Below are 19,302 nucleotides of genomic sequence, written 5' to 3' on the forward strand. Positions count from 1 at the left end.
GCTCGGGCATAACAGGATACTCCCTCAGTGTAACTATTGGTGTTTTATCTTTTATATACTATCTTTGTGTTTTATACCAACATTTGGCCTCTTGATGTGGTCGTTTGGGATCGTTAATCTCGTAAAACTCATATTTCCGTGAACACTTGAATCGCGCAGCGTTTGACAGGAGGCTGTCCTTGGCTAGCCGGGTTAGCCAGAGCAGCAAGAGCAGCAGTTAAACAACGACAACAACCCCTCTGTGTTTTCTGTCTGTGAAGGTGTCGGTGAGTGTAAGCCTAAGGCTTTTTGTTGTTTGGGCTAAATGAGCCAAAAACAGCCACAGGGTGTGGAATAAAAGAGAACATGACACTGGTGTCCCGTCAAGCCACTGTAACTCAGCTAGCATGAACCTCAACCTACCTTAACAACCCTTGGCCTCTCGGATGTGTTTGTTGCATTCTTTAAATACACCAATAACACGAGAAATACCCTTTCACATTTGCTAGTTATTCTCGTGATATTGTCAAGAATGTTTCTAAAGTGCAATGTACAGTATCTACATTACTCGTGGAACATCCCTTGCGTGACTTTAGAACGAGATGACACATTACTGTTTACATGTTCTATTGGATTAAACGTGGAGCTAATGAGGCAGTTGCCAATGCATCCTGAAAGCAAGGGATTAGTTAACAGCTAATTAAACTGCTGATAAGATGTGAGATGACGTGATCCGGTGTGTTTATCCCTCGATAGCATCATCTATAATGCGTTATCACAAGTAGTCAACAGCAGTCATCCCTCGCCAGATTGACAGGCTACACTCCATGATATTAACTGTGGTGGTCTTTTTAAAGCCTAATTTTTGCTCTCCTTGTGTGTGCTGCTGCTGCAGGTCCTGTATTTGTGTTGCCCCCTCCTGCTGACCTCAGGTCAGAGCTGAGGGTTGGGGTCAGGTCTTGGGCTAATGTCAAACAGCCCTGGTGAAGAGGGGGGTCTATCCCAGGCTGCCCCAAACCTTAACAACCAAGACCTGCTTGACATCCCCACTCAACCTGCGGCAACAGGGAACAACCCTGAAGACACGGTAATGCTGCATTATGCTGGGATTTTGTGTATTGGGGTATAACGGTGTTGTTTGTCAGTGATAATTTAAAAAAAATGTAAAGCCTCATTTAATGCTGAAAGAGATTACACTGTAGCCTGTAATTGGGAAATTGTCAATGAATCTTTGACATGGACTGATCATGGACCTTCATTACATGCTTGCGCTCGTGGTTAGATTATTAGATCTTGATGAGCACAGTCGATTTTATTGCCCTATGATTATTATCTCAAGAGGATTTTTTTAAATGTGGTACTACAAAGAAGAAAGACCCAGTCTGACCCCACATAGTTCTTATTGTTTTTTACTAAATGGTTAATGGGTTACCTATTTTAAAGATTATTTTCAGTCGCATCATCATTTCTCATTGATCATTATTGAAAAACTCAATAAGGTTTGTTTTCAGCCCTGGACTTGGCTTATCTGTGATGAGGTAAACCCTAAGACGTTAAGCTGGGACTGAGCATTTGATTGAGATACCTTTGTTCCTCTGTACAAAAAAGCATGACACGCGTGTCCAATTTCATGGACAGGCCTTGCAGAGTATTGAGATACTCTGTCGCAACTGTAGTGTTAAAAATAGTTCACCCTTTCAACTTATAAAGAGTTTGAAAAAAGTACATGTGTTGTAACTACTGTAGTAACAAAATGCAGTTATCAAAGAATGCATTGTAGTGTGCCTACAAAGGCTTTATAAAAGCCATTTGCTGCCTTGTAAAAATCATTAACAAATGAAATAGTACAAGGGGTTTGTTTGTCCTGCTGTCCTCTCGGCCAGAAATAGCTACTGCATTATTTTCCCCCTAATGAATGATAGCCTGCAGGGGATATAGATGGAAGCCACATGCTGTCCCTGCTTAAGGTATGCTCACGTTGTAATATTTTATCATAGCATGTAGTAAACAAATCCAGCATTGTGTTTAAGGCGTGTGTGTGTGTGTGTGTGTGTGTGTGTGTGTGTGTGTGTGTGTGTGTGTGTGTGTGTGTGTGTGTGTGTGTGTGTGTGTGTGTGTGTGTGTGTGTGTGTGTGTGTGTGTGTGTGTGTGTGTGTGTGTGTGTGTGTGTGTGTGTGTGTGTGTGTGTGTGTGTGTGTGTGTGTGTGTGTGTGTGTGTGTGTGTGCCCCTGCCAGTGAAAAGTTGGAAACACAGAGTGTTAGGATAAGATTTATCACTTCCACTAAGGTTAATTGCTAGAAGAACAGTTTTTGCGTAACATGCAACCAGATATAATTTCAGAAAAGTATTACTCACAAGGAGATCAACAAGATTTAGTTCTAAGGGTGTTTCTTTCACTTATCAGTGTATTATCAATCTCATCTTAAATCTGTTCTCCTGCTGCATGCACACGTTACACTGCAAAGTGCATTGGTGATTTGGCAGCTGTGTGTGTCGTGGGCGTTTGTTGCAGTGTCAAGCAGTGGCAGGCTCTTTCTTTCAAGACTCAGTAACAGGCAGCAGCAGAGTGCCAGAAGTGTGACTGACAGCGTTTGTTTGTGAATGTAATATATTCAGTGAAGAAGGGCTTGTTTACAAGCTGTGTAGCTGCATCAGTAATGGAAAGAAGAAGAGACAAGAGACAGCTGGTGGAAGGGGGACAAGCAAAACAGGGTTTGGTGCGTCAGACGTGATACTTTCCTGCTGTACTTTGGTTTTTCTGATGTTCCCGGTTCCTTCTAAATTTACTTATTCTGAAAACTACAGTGTAATAACTATATTGTTGTCATTAAGGAAGAAAATATTAGCATCATGATCAGGCTATCATTTTTTTGTTCACCAGGTGTTGCCTGTTGTAAATGAGGTCTCTCCTTCTTCCACGTCCTCCTTCGAGATGCTGGACATGGAGCCGGTCCCGGCTCCTTATAAAGAGGTGCAGCCTCACTGGTTCTTCTGCCGACGGGCTGAGGACAAAACCTCCTGGCTTCCTTTCAGTAGAGAAGACTCTGACAAACTAGAGAATGTCTTCAACACTGGTAAGCTTTTGTATTTTACTGTATGTGCATAATAAATAAAGGCATTTCTAATAAGGTATGTGAAAAGCATGAAAACAGTGAGCGTGTTATAAAAAAGCTGTGATAGAATAAAAGGTCAAAACATTAGTGTTGCCTACACTGGCCCTGTGCCCAGTAGGATGTTTAACTATGACAGGACATGCTCATTGTTTCCAGCTGTTTATTTGCAAGTTAAGTGTCAGGATGGTTTTGCGTGAGCTTTGTTATGATTGATATACAATACCTTTGTTGTTCCTCCTTTAAAGAGTTGACATCTTTGAGATATATATTTAATGTTTTCTTGTGTAAAAAGGACACTTTGTGGTCTCACAGGAGGTCATGTGGATGGCTATTCTTTAATCGTATTGAGTATCTACTGTACTCTGATAATAAAGCATACACTATAAAACAACAAAAACAGCAGATCATTAGTGATAACGAGGATGACTTTTTAAAAATTCTATGTAGGTGCTCCACAAGCATGAAAGCATGGGCAGGAAAAGAAAAGTATGAAAAGGAACTTCTTTACAAATGAAGTTGCTTGCACATTCACCAACCTTCTCCCAGAGTCCCTGTAGCCTACAATATTCCCATCAACCTTTTCCTGCCAAAACACAAATATGTGCAACATCGGGGAACATGTTCTCTTGCATTTCCTATTGCCAGGACTGAAGCAGCGCACTGGCAACTTCTTGTAGTTTTTGAAGATTGACTCATAAGCCGTGTTTGTGTCTGCTTGTGTATGTGTGTGTGTATTGTACTGTTCAGTGGGAGAAAAGGGGGAGGAGGAGGTGGTAGCTGTGGAAGGAGATCGGTATGACGTACATGTCAAGGAGAGGAAGCGCTTCGCTGTGTACTGGGAGCAAGATCCCACTGAAGTCCGCCGCTGTACCTGGTTCTATAAAGGAGACAAAGACATCAGGTTCATGCCTTACCCTGAGGATTTCAGCAAACGTCTGGAGGTAGACCAACACTGATACTGAACCCCTCAAAATCACACTGCTCATTCCCACAGCTTCTAACTTTCCCCCAGTTTCTCTTTTCATTGGTCTCTGATTCGTTTTCCTACCATCCTCCTTACCTTCCAGGAGGCCTATATGATTGCAGTGACCCTGGACGAATGGAAGAGGAAACTGGAGTTTCCCGATGGAGAGACTGTCATTTTACACAATCCCAAAGTAAAGCCTGCTGTTAAAATATCACCATGTGCACTATAATTAAACAAATGTCAAAGCCACACCATTCTTAGTATAGTTTTTTTTAAAATATTTCTAACAAGCTTCTTTTCTTCCATTTCCCTGCTCCTCCCACAGCTGATAATGCAGTATCAGCCAATAGGATTGCAGGATGAGTGGGTGTCTTCACCCTCTGAGCAGACCCGGCCTCGAACAGTGAAGAGAGGAGTAGACAACATCTCTGTAGAAATCCCTGATGGTATGTACATATGTGGGTGTACCCATAACAGTTACACTGAAACCCATTTTACGAAGTATTATCTACATTGTAAACTTTTACTTTCATATTTATTGATGTGTTTCAAGGTGAACCAGAAAAGGTGGACCACCTTGTCTTCATGGTCCATGGCATAGGCCCTGCATGTGACTTGCGATTCAGATCCATCATACAGTGTGGTAGGTGTGAGTTTGTGTGTTTGTACTATTGCCTTGTGTTCACTGAGCTGTACAGTTTGGGGTGGTACGGTATGGTTTGGTACTGAACGGTAACCAAGATCTTGCTTGCGTTTCCACTGCCGAGAGTAGACTTACTTGGTAGGCAGGGGATATGCCGGATGGCGATAGCCGTGGCCATAGCCGTTGAACGACACGTCAGAATTGTGAAATCGTAGCAGCTGGACACAGTGTAGCCTGCCAATAAATTCAATGAAGTGGAAGAACGCGTCTCAGTCAACATAGAGCTGTGTCCCGACATTTTCCTGAAGACACAATTCTTCATTCTTGCCAAGGTGATTACACATTGCAGTTTATTCCATTGACCAATCAACGGACTGCAGCTTGTAGCTCCACCCCCTTGGGGACCTTTTGGTAGTGCTTGGTACCCCCAACGAAAGAGTGACAGAAATAGTTACAGCATGGTGAAGTCTTTTTGGTACTCTTCCCAACTTTTGACACAAACGCAAATAATTGCATATAAATAATTCCGTACCAAACTGAACTGTACCTCTCAGTAAACAGCTAAGCTTATGTATATATTCATATATTTACAGTATCTCACAAAAGTGAGTACACCCCTAACATTTCTTCAAATATTTCATTATATCTTTCCATGCGACAACACTGAATAAATGACACTTTGATACAATGTAAAGTAGTCAGTGTACGGCTTGTATAACAGTGTAAATTTACTGTCCCCTCAAAATAACTCGACACACAGCCATTAATGTCTAAACTGTTGGCAACAAAAGTGAGTACACCCCTAAGAAAAAATTTCCAAATTGGGCCCAAAGTGTCAATATTTTGTTTTGCCATCATTATTGTCTAGCACTGCCTTAACCCTCTTGGGCATGTAGTTCACTAGAGCTTCACAGGTTGCAACTGGAACCCTCTTCCACCCATTCATGACGACATCAAGGAGCTGGTGGATATTAGAGTCCTTGCGCTCCTCCATCTCCCGTTTGAGGATGCCCCAAAGATGCTCAATAGGGTTTAAGACTGGTGACATGCTTGGCCAGTCCATAACCTTTACCCTCAGCTTCTTTAGCAAGCCAGTGGTCGTTTGGAGGGGTGTTTGGGGTCGTTATCATGTTGCAGTACTGCCCTGCGGCCCAGTTTATGAAGGGAGGGGATCATGCTCTGCTTCAGTATGTCACAGTACATGTTAGAATTCAATGAACTGTAGATCCCCAGTGCTGGCAGCACTCATGCAGCCCCAGACCATGACACTCCAACCACCATGCTTGACTCTAGGCAAGACACACTTGTCTTTGTACTCCTCACCTGGTTGCCGCTCCACACTCTTAACACCATCTGAACCAAATAAATGTATTTTGGTCTCATCAGACCACAGGACATGGTTGCAGTAATCCATGTCCGTAGTCTGTTTGTCTTCAGCAAACTTTTTGTGGGGTTTCTTGTGCATCATCTTTAGAATAGGCTTCCTTCTGGGATGACAGCCATGCAGACCAGTATGATGCAGTGTGTGGCGTATGGTCTGAGCACTGACAGGTTGACCCCCCACCCCTTCAAGCCCTTCAGCAATGCTGGCAGCACTCATACGTCTATTTTCCAAAGCCAACCTCTGTGTACGACGCTGACCACGTGCACTCAACCTTCGTAAACTGGGCCGCAGGGTGGTATTGCAACATGATAACGACCCCAAACACACCTCCAAGACGACCAGTGGCTTGCTAAAAAAGCTGAGGGTAAAGGTTATGGCCTGGCCAAGCCTGTCTCCAGACCTAAACCCTATTGAGCATCTTTGGGGCATCCTCAAACGGAAGGTGGAGGAGCGCAAGGTCTTTAATATCCACCAGCTCTGTGATGCTGTCATAAATGGGTGGAAGAGGGTTCCAGTTGCAACCTGTGAAGCTCTAGTGAACTACATGCCCAAGAGGGTTAAGGCAGTGCTGGAAAATAATGGTGGTCACACAAGATATTTACACTTTGGGCCCAATTTGTAAATTTTTTCTAAGGGGTGTACTCACTTTTGTTGCCAGCAGTTTAGACATTAATGGCTGTGTGTCGAGTTATTTTGAGGGGACAGTAAATTTACACTGTTATACAAGCTGTACACTGACTACTTTACATTGTATCAAAGTGTCATTTATTCAGTGTTGTCCCATGGAAAGATATAAAGAAAAATGTGAAGAAATGTGAGGGGTGTACTCACTTTTGTGAGATACTGTATGTTTATGTGTGACGGCTTTCCTTCTTGTCTCTCTCACTCGTCAGTGAATGACTTCAGGAGTGCTTCCCTGTCCCTCCTGGCTTCTCACTATAAGCGCGCTCAGCAGGATGGCGAGATAGGAAGGGTGGAGTTTCTTCCAGTCAACTGGCATAGCGCGTTACACGGGGACGCCACCGGTGTGGATGAGTAAGTATGGAGAGAGAGAGAAGTGTGGACAAAGCAAGATTCTTCAGTTTTCCTCCCTTTTGATTCTCTCCCTCATCACCCACTTTCTAGGGACATTCAGAGGATAACTCTACCCAGCATCAGCAGGCTGAGACATTTCACCAACGACACTCTGCTTGACCTGTTTTTCTATAACAGCCCCACCTACTGCCAGACCATAGTGGACACAGTGGTCTCAGAGATTAACAAGTTACACACCCTCTTTAAACAAAGACACCCAGAGTTCAATGGGGCCATTTCAGTTGTGGGCCATAGCCTGGGTAAGACGTGTACACACACACACACACACACACACACACACACACACACACACACACACACACACACACACACACACACACACACACACACACACACACACAAGTCATTGAAAAGCTGAATTTCAACTCTCTGTGGTGGTTAAGGTTCGTTGATCCTGTTTGACCTGCTAACCAATCAGAGGAGTGGATCAAAAGCAAGAGAGGGGGTATGATAACATTAGTATACAGTTAAATAAGATTGCATATATTTCCATATGTAGACAAGAAAATCTTATTCCCATTCTGTTCATTCCTTGCCTAAGGCTCTCTCTAATGAACCTATTCGCATGAACTGTGCGACTCTGGAGCAGACTCTGACCAAACTTGGCTTGCTGCAATACCTAGATACTCTACAGGCAGAAAACCTGGACCTGGAATCACTGGTAAAACACACACTCGCACGCACACACACACTCACACTCACACACATACAAATTCAAGTGTAATGCATATGGATCTCCTAATTTAGGGTCTTTGCCAAGACGGCGATCTCAAAGATTTGGGAATTCCTCTTGGACCTCGGAAGAAGATCCTGAACTACGTCAAGAGAAAATGGATTCCAGAGGTCAGACGAAGCCTAAAGTTAAAACTATACTGGATTTTTCAAAATTCATATGTCTACACACATTACTTTTTTCCTGGTATGTGTATGTGTCTAAACCTCCATTGATGGGGATTGTTTGACGGATACTGCCGATGTGGCATGTTTTTATATTCATTCTTATATTCCAAAGACAAGGGGATACAATTAAAAGGGAACTGGGTTACAGTAGACAACAAGAGAATCAGGTTTTTTGATGCAGCTGATTTATGGCCAGTTAGTTCCTGTTTTGCCTGGGGGGTTTCTTTACAAATGAATCTCATAGTAACCATATAAAGTGTCTACAGTTCAGATATCGCTTAAAACGTTTTGATATTTCTCAATCGAAATAGGATTGTAGGACAGAAGATGTACGGCTGGCACAAGAGTTGCAAGTTCCACCTATAGTGAACAGTGAGCAGGAATGTGATGAGTCTTCAGGAATGACGCCGCAGCAGGCCCAGTTCCACAGGGCGCAGTCTGTCACCAGCGCTGTGGACTACGAATACTTTGACATGGGCATCGGACAGGTAATGCATACGGACACAGACATGAAGAACTTCTGCTTGGGATTACCAGTAGATAAAGGCTTTGATGCATCACCTTCCTGCTTATCTCCTCTCCCCGCTTGCCTGGACAGACCAATGGAGGCATAGCCAAGGGACAGGTGTGTCTCGCATGGTGTCCCCAAGCTCCCCTTAACTCTCTGTGATCTCACTGTGCCTGGAGTATCTCTTCACATACGGTCTAGTCCAGGGGTGTCCAAACTACGGCCTGCTGGCACATTTTAAAAATATAATGTTATTTGGCCCTTTTAATTTTTAAATAATTTAAGTGCATTCATTATATTACAGAGAAATATTTCCCATAAAAGAAAAAGAGCACCAAGCCCATCCCAGAGGACCCTGCATAATATTTTATTTTAAATTAATATTATTATGGAAAATCCATGTGTCCTTCTTCAATAGCTTCTAATTCATTTTACACAGTGTCTCCAAATAATTTTTTCATGCCGAATTCTTCAGATCAAGCCTCTTAATTTTCCTCTCAAAGTGCACCAGATTCATACATTTCACTTTAAAAAGTTAAAAAAATCTCCCGGGGGGGGCATACCCCCGGACCCCCTTCGGAGGGTCGGCATCTCGGCTGGCTACTATTTTCACACAGGTGGACATTGGAGGCAATAGCAGAAAAACACTGGGTGTCTGAATGGCATTTAACAATATTCAATGATTTGGGCAGCGCTAACATTGGATAGGGGCCCCCCTAATCAAATTCTGCTGAGGGCCCCATGAAGGCTTGGGCCAGCTCTGAGGGGAAATGTGTCTGTTTTAGTTGCAAGGAAAGTGTTGCCGTGAAGAAGGATTACAATTTACACTATGAAACTAAACATCAGAGCAGCTACATGTCCTGATAAATGTGTTATTTTTGCAAAGTGGCCCGGCCCTTCGTAGATTTTTCTGTTTGTGGCCCTCAGTGAAAAAAGTTTGGACACTCCTGGTCTAGTCTGATCAGGGAAGTGTTAAGGCGACTGTATTGCAGTGGTGTCCCATTGAGTCGTACAACCCTATAATACCAGACAACCCAACACACACTCTGAACTCATCCAGTCCTGCATGAGTGACTCAGCTCCCTGGTCTCCTCCCTACCTGCTGTCATACCCCCTCTGGCTGTTGTGTTGATGTCATTTAAGTTGGTTTCCCAGCACCATTGTGCACCATAGAGGTGTCAACAAGTTCAAATATCTCTGAATAGCTATGTGTCTTATTAGAAAATAAATATATAAATAGTTTTTTTACATTTTTGAACAGCTCACTTTTTTTCCGACCCCATCTTCTATCCACAGGTATCAGTTGATTACCCACAGCTGGCTTTCCACCCTCAGACGTTTTTTGCCTTTGGCTCTCCCATTGGAATGTTCCTGACCGTTCGTGGACTTAAACACATCGACCCCAACTACACCTTCCCAACCTGCAAGAGGTTTTACAACATCTACCACCCAGTGAGTAATAGCATACAGTTCCCTCCAAAAGTATTGGAACATTGAGGCCAATTACTTTATTTTTGCTGTAGACTGGAAACATTTGGGTTTGACACCAAAATATGAATATGATACAATAGATCAACATTTCAGCTTTTGTTTACAGGTATTTACATCTGGATCTGATACACAACTGAGAAGATAGCATTATTTGTAAAGGAACACCACATGTTTAGGTGAGCAAAGGTATTGGAACAGATACACTTAAAATAAATTAAAGTAAAGACTTAATATTTTGTTGCAAATCCTTTCCATCAAGCCTGTGACCCATTGACATCAAAAAACTTTTGCATTCTTCTTTTGTGATGCTTTTCCAGGCTTTCACAGCAGCCTCTTTCAGTTGTTGTTTGTTTATTCTCTTCACTCTCCTCTTTAGCAGGTAAAATGCATTCTCTATAGGGTTTAACGCTGGAGATAGACTTTGCCAGTCTGAAACCTTCCATTTCTTGCCCCTGATTAACTAATTTTTTTGTTTTTGCAGTGTGTTTTGGGTCATTATCTTGCTGCACGATGAACGATCTTCCAATCAGTTTGGTTGTGTCTTTCTTTTAATTAGCAGATCCTTTCTTTCGCCAAACTTTAGCCTTTCCATCACTTTGGTAAAGGTTCATCTTGACAACAACACAGTAAAACATGATGGTAACAGCAAAATGAACTCAGAAGTCTACAGAAACATTTTGTCTGACAATTTAAAGAAAGGTGCAACCAAAGTGATTGGAAGATCCTTCATCATGCAGCAAGATAATGATCCAAAAAAAACAACAAAGGAGTTCATCAGGGGCAAGAAATAGAAGGTTTTAGACTGGCCAAGTCAATCTCCAGACTTAAACCCTTTAGAGCATGCATTTTACCTGCTAAAGAGGAGAGTGAAGAGAGTAACCCCCCAAAACAAACAGCAACTGAATGAGGCTGTGGTGAAAGCCTGGAAAAGCATCACAAAAGAAGAATGCAAAAGTTTTGTGATGTTAATGGTTCACAGGCTGGATTCAGTTATTGCAAGTGAAGGATTGCAACAAAACATTAAGTCTTATTCACTTAAATTTATTTTAAGTCTATCTGTTCCAATACTTTTGCTCACCTAAAAATGTGGTGTTCCTTTACAAATAATGATATCTTCACAGTTGTGTATCAGATCCAGATGTTAATACCTGGAAATTAAAGCTGACATGTTGATCTATTGTCTCATATTCATATTTTGGTGTCAAACCCAAATGTTTCCAGTCTACAGCAAAAATAAAGGCCTCACTGTTCCAATACTATTGGAGGGGACTGTATTTACTGCATCCTCCCCATTCAGGCACATGTTCTTACACTCAGCCCCCAAAGATGATAACATCTAGGGGTAGGGATTTTACACTACTACAGTTTGACTTCTTTAGTACCATTTGTCAGAGATTTTAAATCAACATTAAAATCACTAATAGCACTTCCACCACTGTCTATTTAGTATAAACAAACAAACATATGTTGTGCACCTAGAGTTTTCCTTTTCTTCTGAAATGATGAAAAAGGCCATCTTCATTCATCTCTTTCCCCTTCATTGCTGTGTAGTACGACCCTGTGGCCTATCGGATAGAGCCCATGATTGTGTTTGAGGAGGATCTGGAGCCCATGCTGATCCCTCACCATAAAGGCCGCAAAAGGATGCACCTGGGTATGGCTGTCTGTGTCTTTATCCTTCTCTTTGTGGAACAATACTGTGTTGAAGCAGGCTTTTGGTTGGTCGGCTTTGTGATCATCCAAGTTACTGTTTGTCCGATAGAACTCAAGGACAGCTTGACCCGTATGAGCATGGACTTGAAGAACAATGTTTTGGGGTCGTTGCGGACGGCATGGCAGTCCTTTTCCAGACTACCAGTTGCTGCGCTGCCCCCCCTGGCGGAAGGAGAATCTACAATAGAGAGAGACCTACGAGAGACAGAGGGTAGAAATGGCACTTTTACTTGTGGATTTTGTTTGTGTGTGTGAGCAGGAGCAATAGTGTGTCTAACAAAGTATCTTCTTATACTCCTCTTACCCTTTTTTGCATGTTGCCCGCCTCCCCTTCCCTGTTCAGCTATATCTATTGACTGCGTTTGATCTAACTATAGACTGTATAAGGATCAAACTCTCTTTCCCCCATCCTCTTATCACTTTACCTTGAACCTCAGCCTCAGCGACAATCACAGCTTCTGCTAAGAGGGAAGAGAAAAAGGATGATTTTTGGAAGAAAATACTGGAGTGGCCCAGGGCCCTTCATTTGCATTACTTCCAAGGTAAGCCAGGATAGTCACTTGGCTGCAATACATATATGATATACAGTAGAACTCAAAACTACTACTAGCGTTTCAATCGGGGTTTCTCTGTAAACTTACCTGAGTCAATGAAATCTTTTGAGTCTTTATAAACCTTTGTGTTGCATTTACCTTTCCTGTCTTTAATCAGGAAAATAAATATGCACCAAAGAGGCAAACTGAAATACCATCATGACCTGTTTTAATGGCTAAAACAATGGTGCGCTGCATCCTGAATTTTATTAAAAACTAAAACGAAGCACTAGTTATACTTCATTACTGTGGTTCCCTTTGACAAGTTAGCTCCCTCTCAAGGAACACGTTATGTAATGTATTACAAGATTGCCGCAGGCTCTCTCTGCTCGTCCTCCTTCCCCCTATCCCACTACTGCTGCTGTACATCTAATCTTTCACTCAACTTTCAATTCAGACCCCACTCCTCTTCCCTCACCTGCTGTCAGTTCTGATTGGTTGAATTAATTTTGTTGCTTCACTGATTGTCAACATCAAAACCCCATTGGGCAACCCAAAACACTCTCTCATATGTGTTGAACCAACTGCTGAAAGCAGCTGAATTGTAGTGAAAGTATTTGTTTGATTTGAGTAAATGACTGGATGTCATAAATCAATAGCAGGTCACTTATATTAGCTTCATGCAGGTACATGCCCTGTTTTAAAGCACCTCCTGTTCTTAGTCTGTTAGCTAATTAAATGGGTCAAAGGGAAAACAGCTGCCATTTTAGAAAAGTCTGTAATATCAAATTACACTGTAACTTGATGGTCTTACTTTTCATCCATTAAAGATTGAACAATAGCTTTTCATTTTCAACCAATAGTGGTGCAAAAATAGTGCCCAGACATTTAGAAAGCTTTTTACTAAATAGTACAATTCATTAAAAGCAGGCATTAAAGCTTATTTCAATGTCATAATTGCAAGCCACTGAATACAGATGTAGTTTGTCAATATATAGTAATTTAAGAAAATGTTTGAGAAGGTAGCAGCCAGCGGGTTCATCAGCAGTGCAATCAATCTTTGTGTAGACTCCTAAGGCAACAGTGCATTCATAACATACCGTCACTCATCACAAAACTGACCCACTGAACTGCATACTTGCAGTGCAAAAGTATGATCAGCTCATAGGCAAAAGGAAGACATCTTTCTTTAAATGATAATCTAATAAAACATATTAGTTGTAAGCTTAAAACACCGACTGAGCAGTGTTAGTAAATAATCACACAGCCCATCTCACACTACCACAATTATAACAAACATCTACAAGTCCTTACTTATAAAGACATTATGCAGTGTAATAAGAAGCCATCACAAATAACTCAGACTTGTTACAACTTCTTCAGATCAGCTACTCAATGCTTTCCTGTCTGTTAAATGATCTTTTCCCGTTTAGCCACAAAGTATGAGTCAAAACAGATAACTGCTGCTGGCTATTATCATTGTATTTATTGTCTGCCTATCCAGCCTCATCTTTTTCTTTTGCTTCTGTTCCTGTAGGAGTGTGTGAGGAGGCTGAGCCCTCTGTGTCTGCAGAGCATGCAGAGCAGACAGAGCAGCCTGAGATAAAAGTGGGGATGTTGAACGGTGGGCGAAGGATCGACTACGTTCTTCAAGAAAAACCCATCGAGAGCTTCAACGAGTACCTGTTTGCCATCCAGTCTCATCTGTGTTACTGGTGAGTCATGCATACCTGTAGAGGCGTGTCTTACAGTAATTTTTCTCCTTTGTGTTTCTGTTATTTTCCCTTTGATGTGTCACTTTTGGTTCCATGGTTTTTATTCTTACTTCAATAACTTGTGTTTTAGGGGGCGCCCTTAGCTCAGTTGGTAGGGCGTCCCCCCATGGGCCTTGGCCAGCAGCGGACCCGGGTTCGATTCCAGCCCGCGGTCGTTCTCTGCATGTCACTCCCCCAGGGGCTGTTCTACAGGGGAGGAAAGGGGGGGCGGCTGCCCCCCCACTGAAGAGCCTTGCCCCCCCAGCTGCCCCCCTAACTTTTGCATTCTCAAAAATTTACTTGTAATAACAAACCGCCACTATGTCAACAAGCCACTCAAATAATTGAAACAAACAATAAATTGAACAAAATAATTTTGAATCTAATCGTATGCCCCTCAAATACTTAGCCACGGCCCTGCATCATATGCGCATATCGGCGATCACACAGTTTGTCACACACAGCGAGTCAGCGCGCTGCTGTGCCATGCAGCCCGGCGAAGAGTAACTGACCTGCTCCGAGCATCTGAAGGTGAAGTCAGTTTACCCTTTTGAATTTTAAACACACCAATTTAACTTAAAGCTCCCATATTATACACTTTTCGGTTCTATTATACACCATATTATATGGTCTTAGTGGTCCCTAATACGTTTTTCTTTAATTGTTTGCTGAAAAAAACTTTCAGATAATTTATTGTACTATGCTGATGTTCAGCTAATCTCACAATGGCCTATTTTTTAAAAAGAGCTGCAGCTCCCCTCGTAAATATACAATCTTTGAGCTCCCCCCGCCCCCTGTCCGGAAGCGAAGCCAGATACGCCTCGCCCTCCTGTCTGTCAGGGCCGTGGACCAATAAGAAATAGGGGTGTGGGCTGCACAGTGGAAGCTTCTGGCTTTCCAGTTTGTGAGGTCAGAAACGAGGAGAATTCTGACTGGAGTATATTGGGGGGAGGGGTGGGGGTTTCAGAAAGGGGGAGAGTGAGAAAAAGAGAGATTGTTATTTTTTAAAATATTTTGGCAGTCTCTAGGCACACCGTGGACCCATGGATATGTTAGAACACATTTAAAAAGTGCATTTAGCATAATATGGGACCTTTTAAAGTTAAATTTGTAATTAATGTAATGCAATGTAAAAGTAGCTAATTCATCAATAAGAGTACACCCATTAATCGTTGGCCAAAAGGGAAATCACTCGCTTGTGACTTGTAGGAGCATATTGCCCTTTTATTAATTTGTAGGCCTATTGTAGTACAGGCAAGAGCTTGATAAAAATATATTTTTTTAAAACTTGCATGTTCGGATCCATACAATTTAACAGTGGGTCGCCGTTTCAAGAGAGAGAGAGAGAGAGAGTTGCCGTTTCTGAGGCATTAAGTTACTACAGTGACACTGACAGTGCTAGCTAGGAGATCGATAATTTTTGTTTGAATAGCCAAACATAGCTTACTAAAAACTCTCACATATCACAGCAAACGAGCTGCACAAATTAAACCAGGTTACATAATCATATGTTAAAGACATGAATAAATAAGTGAAGGAAAAGAGGGAAAAGAAGAAATAAATGTGAGGGATGAAGAGGAGGTTTTATATTCAGATAGAGGGACAGAGGCAGGTAGTGATCAGCAGGCAGATGAAAGGTAGGCAGAGGGTCTGACTGCAGTCCCAGCCTAAACTACTGTATTGTTATTCTCCTTCCATATAAATTCCACTAGACTAGAGTGATATGTCATGTCACTCAAAATAACATGTTTCAATTATTGCCTGTTTTCTGTTGTAGCAATGTGTTGTATAGGGTAAGCTATGTAGGCTTAAGATATAGGCTAATGTCCTATTTTATCAGAAATGATGATCAATATAATATATATGGGGATTCCCGCTACCGTCCTCCCATGCCCCCCTGCCAAGACCTCTTGCCCCCCCTTCGCCACCCCATGTAAGATTTTCCAGATCCTCCACTGCACTCCCCTCTCTGCCCCATTTCAACTCTGTCTCTACAGTCTACACTATCAATAAAGCATAAAAATGCCCCAAAAAATATCTAAAAATAAAATAAAATAAATAACTTGTGTTTTGCCCTCTCTCTCGCTCTGTCCTGTCTGTCAGGGAATCTGAGGACACAGCTCTCCTGCTGCTGAAGGAGATCTACGACAAGCTAGATGTGGTCTTTGAACAGCCACAACAATAATAAATGTTTACCGAAGTAGACTTTTTTTAACATGACATTATCCTGAAATGTATCAAATGAAGGACCACTGACGGAGCCAGAGGCTGCACAATCGTCATCCAGAATGCCTTAACAACTGAATGTTACCAGACTGCTCCAGCATTTCCTCATCACTGGAGACTGTTTGGTTGCAGTTAAGTGATCTTGGTTCAGATATATCAGTCAACTTAAACCATGTTGTGGTAGCAATGGCTCCTTGTTGCCATCTAATACCCTGCTGCAGGGCTGCGTTTGGTTCCTGATAGTTGTTTCAGATTCAGCCAAACATCGCTGTCGTGCTCCTGGTCGCACTATTTAGTCTTTTTGATATTTTCTTTATTTTACTTTACTTTGCACTTTTACTTACCAACAGTCATTAAGGTATCATGCAGACAGCTGCAGCTGAGTGATGTTGAAGGAATGATGATCATGATCTCCATTATTATCCACAGTACTTATTCAATTGTGGAGAAAACCCATGAATTAGAATGTTTATCACATAATTTATATGTATTTGATTTTGAAAATTCTATCTAAAAAACCCATAAAAAAATTAAGATTATATATTATAATCTATAACATTTAATATTTTTCCCAGCCCCATGTACAGCGTACAAAAATTATAAATGTAGAACTATAATTGTAAAAAACCACAACAGAGTAATATAAAAAATTATAATTAACTATAATTCTCATTATGTGTGGTAAACAGGGCATCTCTGTCCCACTCTTTATACCAAAAGCTCTACAAAACCCAAATTAACATTAAATCTTCCCTTTATAGATAATAAAGTGACGTGGTTTAATTTGTTTGACTATGAAATGATTAATTTTTGATTTTCTAAAAAGGAAGGTTGATATGTTGTGCTAGTCCTCCGGGCAGCTATATTTTCTTTCTGTCAACATTAAGGCAACTTGAAACCTAAAGCTGCTACTCCCTCCATTGTGCAATGAAAAAAATCATGTTTATATTACTCCTTTTTTTATTTACAGATGTAGTCCTGTATCATGAGTTAAGCTTTCCTTCTAATCATGTTTTTAGTTCAGTTGCAATGTGTTTCAGTTTGATTATATCTACAAGTGTATCTAAGAAGGAAGTAAAAAATAATCTTGATGAAGATTGGTGTCCAAAATGAGGTAGAGGTTTCCAGGTGCTTCAAATGTCAAGCTGGTTGTTATTTTCATTGTGTATGTATGTACTGTATGTGCGTGCAGGTATAGGATGTATGTTATAGCAATATGCAAATTTAACAGAAAGGCCAGTCCCACTTTTTTCTCTGTCTGCGCCATTCCTCTTATTCCACTTTCTCCATTCTGCTATTGGAATGCCTTCTTCTGTAAATCCCAGCAGTAGCATATCTTTATCGTAAAATTTGATTAATTCCAATACAAACTTGCATCAGAAAAATTCTATATTTTGCATATTCAAAGAGCCGTGTGATACATGTTTCTCTGATATGCTCCTTTGTGTCAAGGCATTGTTCAAACATATTGTCCTGCTGTATTGCATGCTTGTCTGTTATGTTCGAACAGGGTTTCTAAACCGTTTCTGCTGCTGACCCAATTCTTTAATCCCAAAAGGTTAATAATTGTCATGTGAGTTTGATTTAAACATGACATTATAAATAGATTACATTAAACTAAAATAAAAAAATGTCATACATACGATATACAAATATAAATATATCTGTGTTATAGAAATCACAAAGATGCACTTTTGTATTGAACAACATGGGTTCAAGAAAACAAAGCTGAGAAGTGGCTTTACTTTATGAATGACTCATGTTATGCACAGTGGGGGTCACCACAGCCCCCCACCACCAAGGCTCTGAAGGACCTGTAGCCCAGCCAGCCATCTGGGTGTAACATCTGCACAACAAATTAACCTAAAGGGGTTGTTTACTATTCCTTCCTTTAGAAACGCAATAAACACAAAATGTATCCTTTGAACCTCACCATTGTCTATTTGTCTGCAATTTGTAGCATCTACACCGTACCTGGCTCACATTCCTTCCCAAAACTAGGTTGATTAATCCCCCCTTCTAATTTTTTTAATACATATGCTTGCTCGTGCTACACAGTGCTATATGTGTGCCATAATAAAAAGTACTCATATTAGTATATTCATTGAAGCTTATTTTGGATTTTTCAAATTAACCTGCAGCCTTTCTTGAGGTTTATTTGTTTATCATGCTGGAATAGCCCTAGCAAACCATAAGCATACGAAAAACATACGAGTTTTGGCTATGTGGGGCTTCATCTAAATTAAATTGCATAATTTAAAAAGGTGGCTACTTATAGACCATTAGGTTATACGCAAACAGTTGGGAGTAAAACATTTTATTAGTAGCCTAGTTGTAGGTGTTTCATAGTTCATACGTTCACAACCTGGCAATAGCCTACTACCCACTCGAGCATGCGCAGTCGAGACACAGCATCACCTGCAGTGGCCAGCAACCAAAGACAACAAACATGAGGCAAGTTGAATATTCGATTTTGGCGTTTGTTTTTAAGCCATTTGCTGATTCTCGTATTGCTCGTGTTCATAATCCGTATTTTACAGTGCTAACAAGTAACACGTTAATACGTGGCCATATTAACGGACAAGTGGCTCCACTGAGTATAAAAAAGTGTCATATTCATTGCCTACATGAGTTGTGGTAAATGGCCATTGTTTTAGTGACACACGGTTTTGTGTTTGCTGTGAAATGTCATGGTTTCATTCAAAAGTTGGGATCTCCACAGTGGACCTCACGTGAGTCATCTCAGTGGGAACAAGTTATGCACTTAAACGCCTAGTTCATTCTCAAAGGCGGGTCTGTTCTGTCCAGGGCACCACTGCTTGACTCACCAGGGACCTGAGGTTGTTTTTGTCATTTCATCTCGGGAGAGAAACAGGATTGGGCAGACATGAATCAGGAGGTAGGGTAGGCGATGATTTTCCTTTTTTTATTCATATTTTATTAACCATGACTCATTGTTGTCATTGGCACAATAACCTAAATTCACAGGCTCTCT

The 19,302-nt window shown here is 41.3% G+C and overlaps 1 protein-coding gene across 2 annotated transcripts; it reads left to right on the forward strand.

Moving 5' to 3' along the window:
- Positions 1-185: 185 nt before the first annotated feature.
- ddhd2 (DDHD domain containing 2) lies at positions 186-18,211 on the forward strand. Of its 2 annotated transcripts, XM_080050798.1 has the most exons (18): positions 186-266; positions 875-1,066; positions 2,862-3,054; positions 3,841-4,034; positions 4,161-4,250; positions 4,386-4,506; positions 4,614-4,703; positions 6,981-7,122; positions 7,213-7,421; positions 7,566-7,627; positions 7,724-7,843; positions 7,930-8,025; positions 8,394-8,570; positions 9,887-10,042; positions 11,633-11,735; positions 11,844-12,005; positions 13,865-14,042; positions 16,185-18,211. In XM_080050798.1, exons 2-18 carry the CDS (start codon positions 947-949, stop codon positions 16,264-16,266), a joined length of 2,295 nt encoding a protein of 764 aa, XP_079906924.1. In that variant the 5' UTR covers positions 186-266; positions 875-946; the 3' UTR covers positions 16,267-18,211. The 2 variants fall into 2 exon arrangements, with proteins under 2 accessions (XP_079906924.1, XP_079906925.1); XM_080050799.1 differs by lacking the exons at positions 186-266; positions 875-1,066 and adding an exon at positions 2,643-2,697.
- Positions 18,212-19,302: the final 1,091 nt, after the last annotated feature.

The sequence above is a fragment of the Ammodytes marinus genome (assembly GCF_949987685.1).
Source record: "Ammodytes marinus genome assembly, chromosome: 2".
In the NCBI taxonomy this organism is placed as follows: Eukaryota; Metazoa; Chordata; class Actinopteri; order Uranoscopiformes; family Ammodytidae; genus Ammodytes; species Ammodytes marinus.

Bases quoted from the DNA above. Each gene is read 5' to 3' on its own strand.
- ddhd2 (XM_080050798.1), top strand. From the start codon at position 947: ATGTCAAACAGCCCTGGTGAAGAGGGGGGTCTATCCCAGGCTGCCCCA. The intron at 8,026-8,393 runs GTCAGACGAAGC...CAATCGAAATAG, and splicing joins AGAGAAAATGGATTCCAGAG to GATTGTAGGACAGAAGATGT. The intron at 11,736-11,843 runs GTATGGCTGTCT...TTTGTCCGATAG, and splicing joins CCGCAAAAGGATGCACCTGG to AACTCAAGGACAGCTTGACC.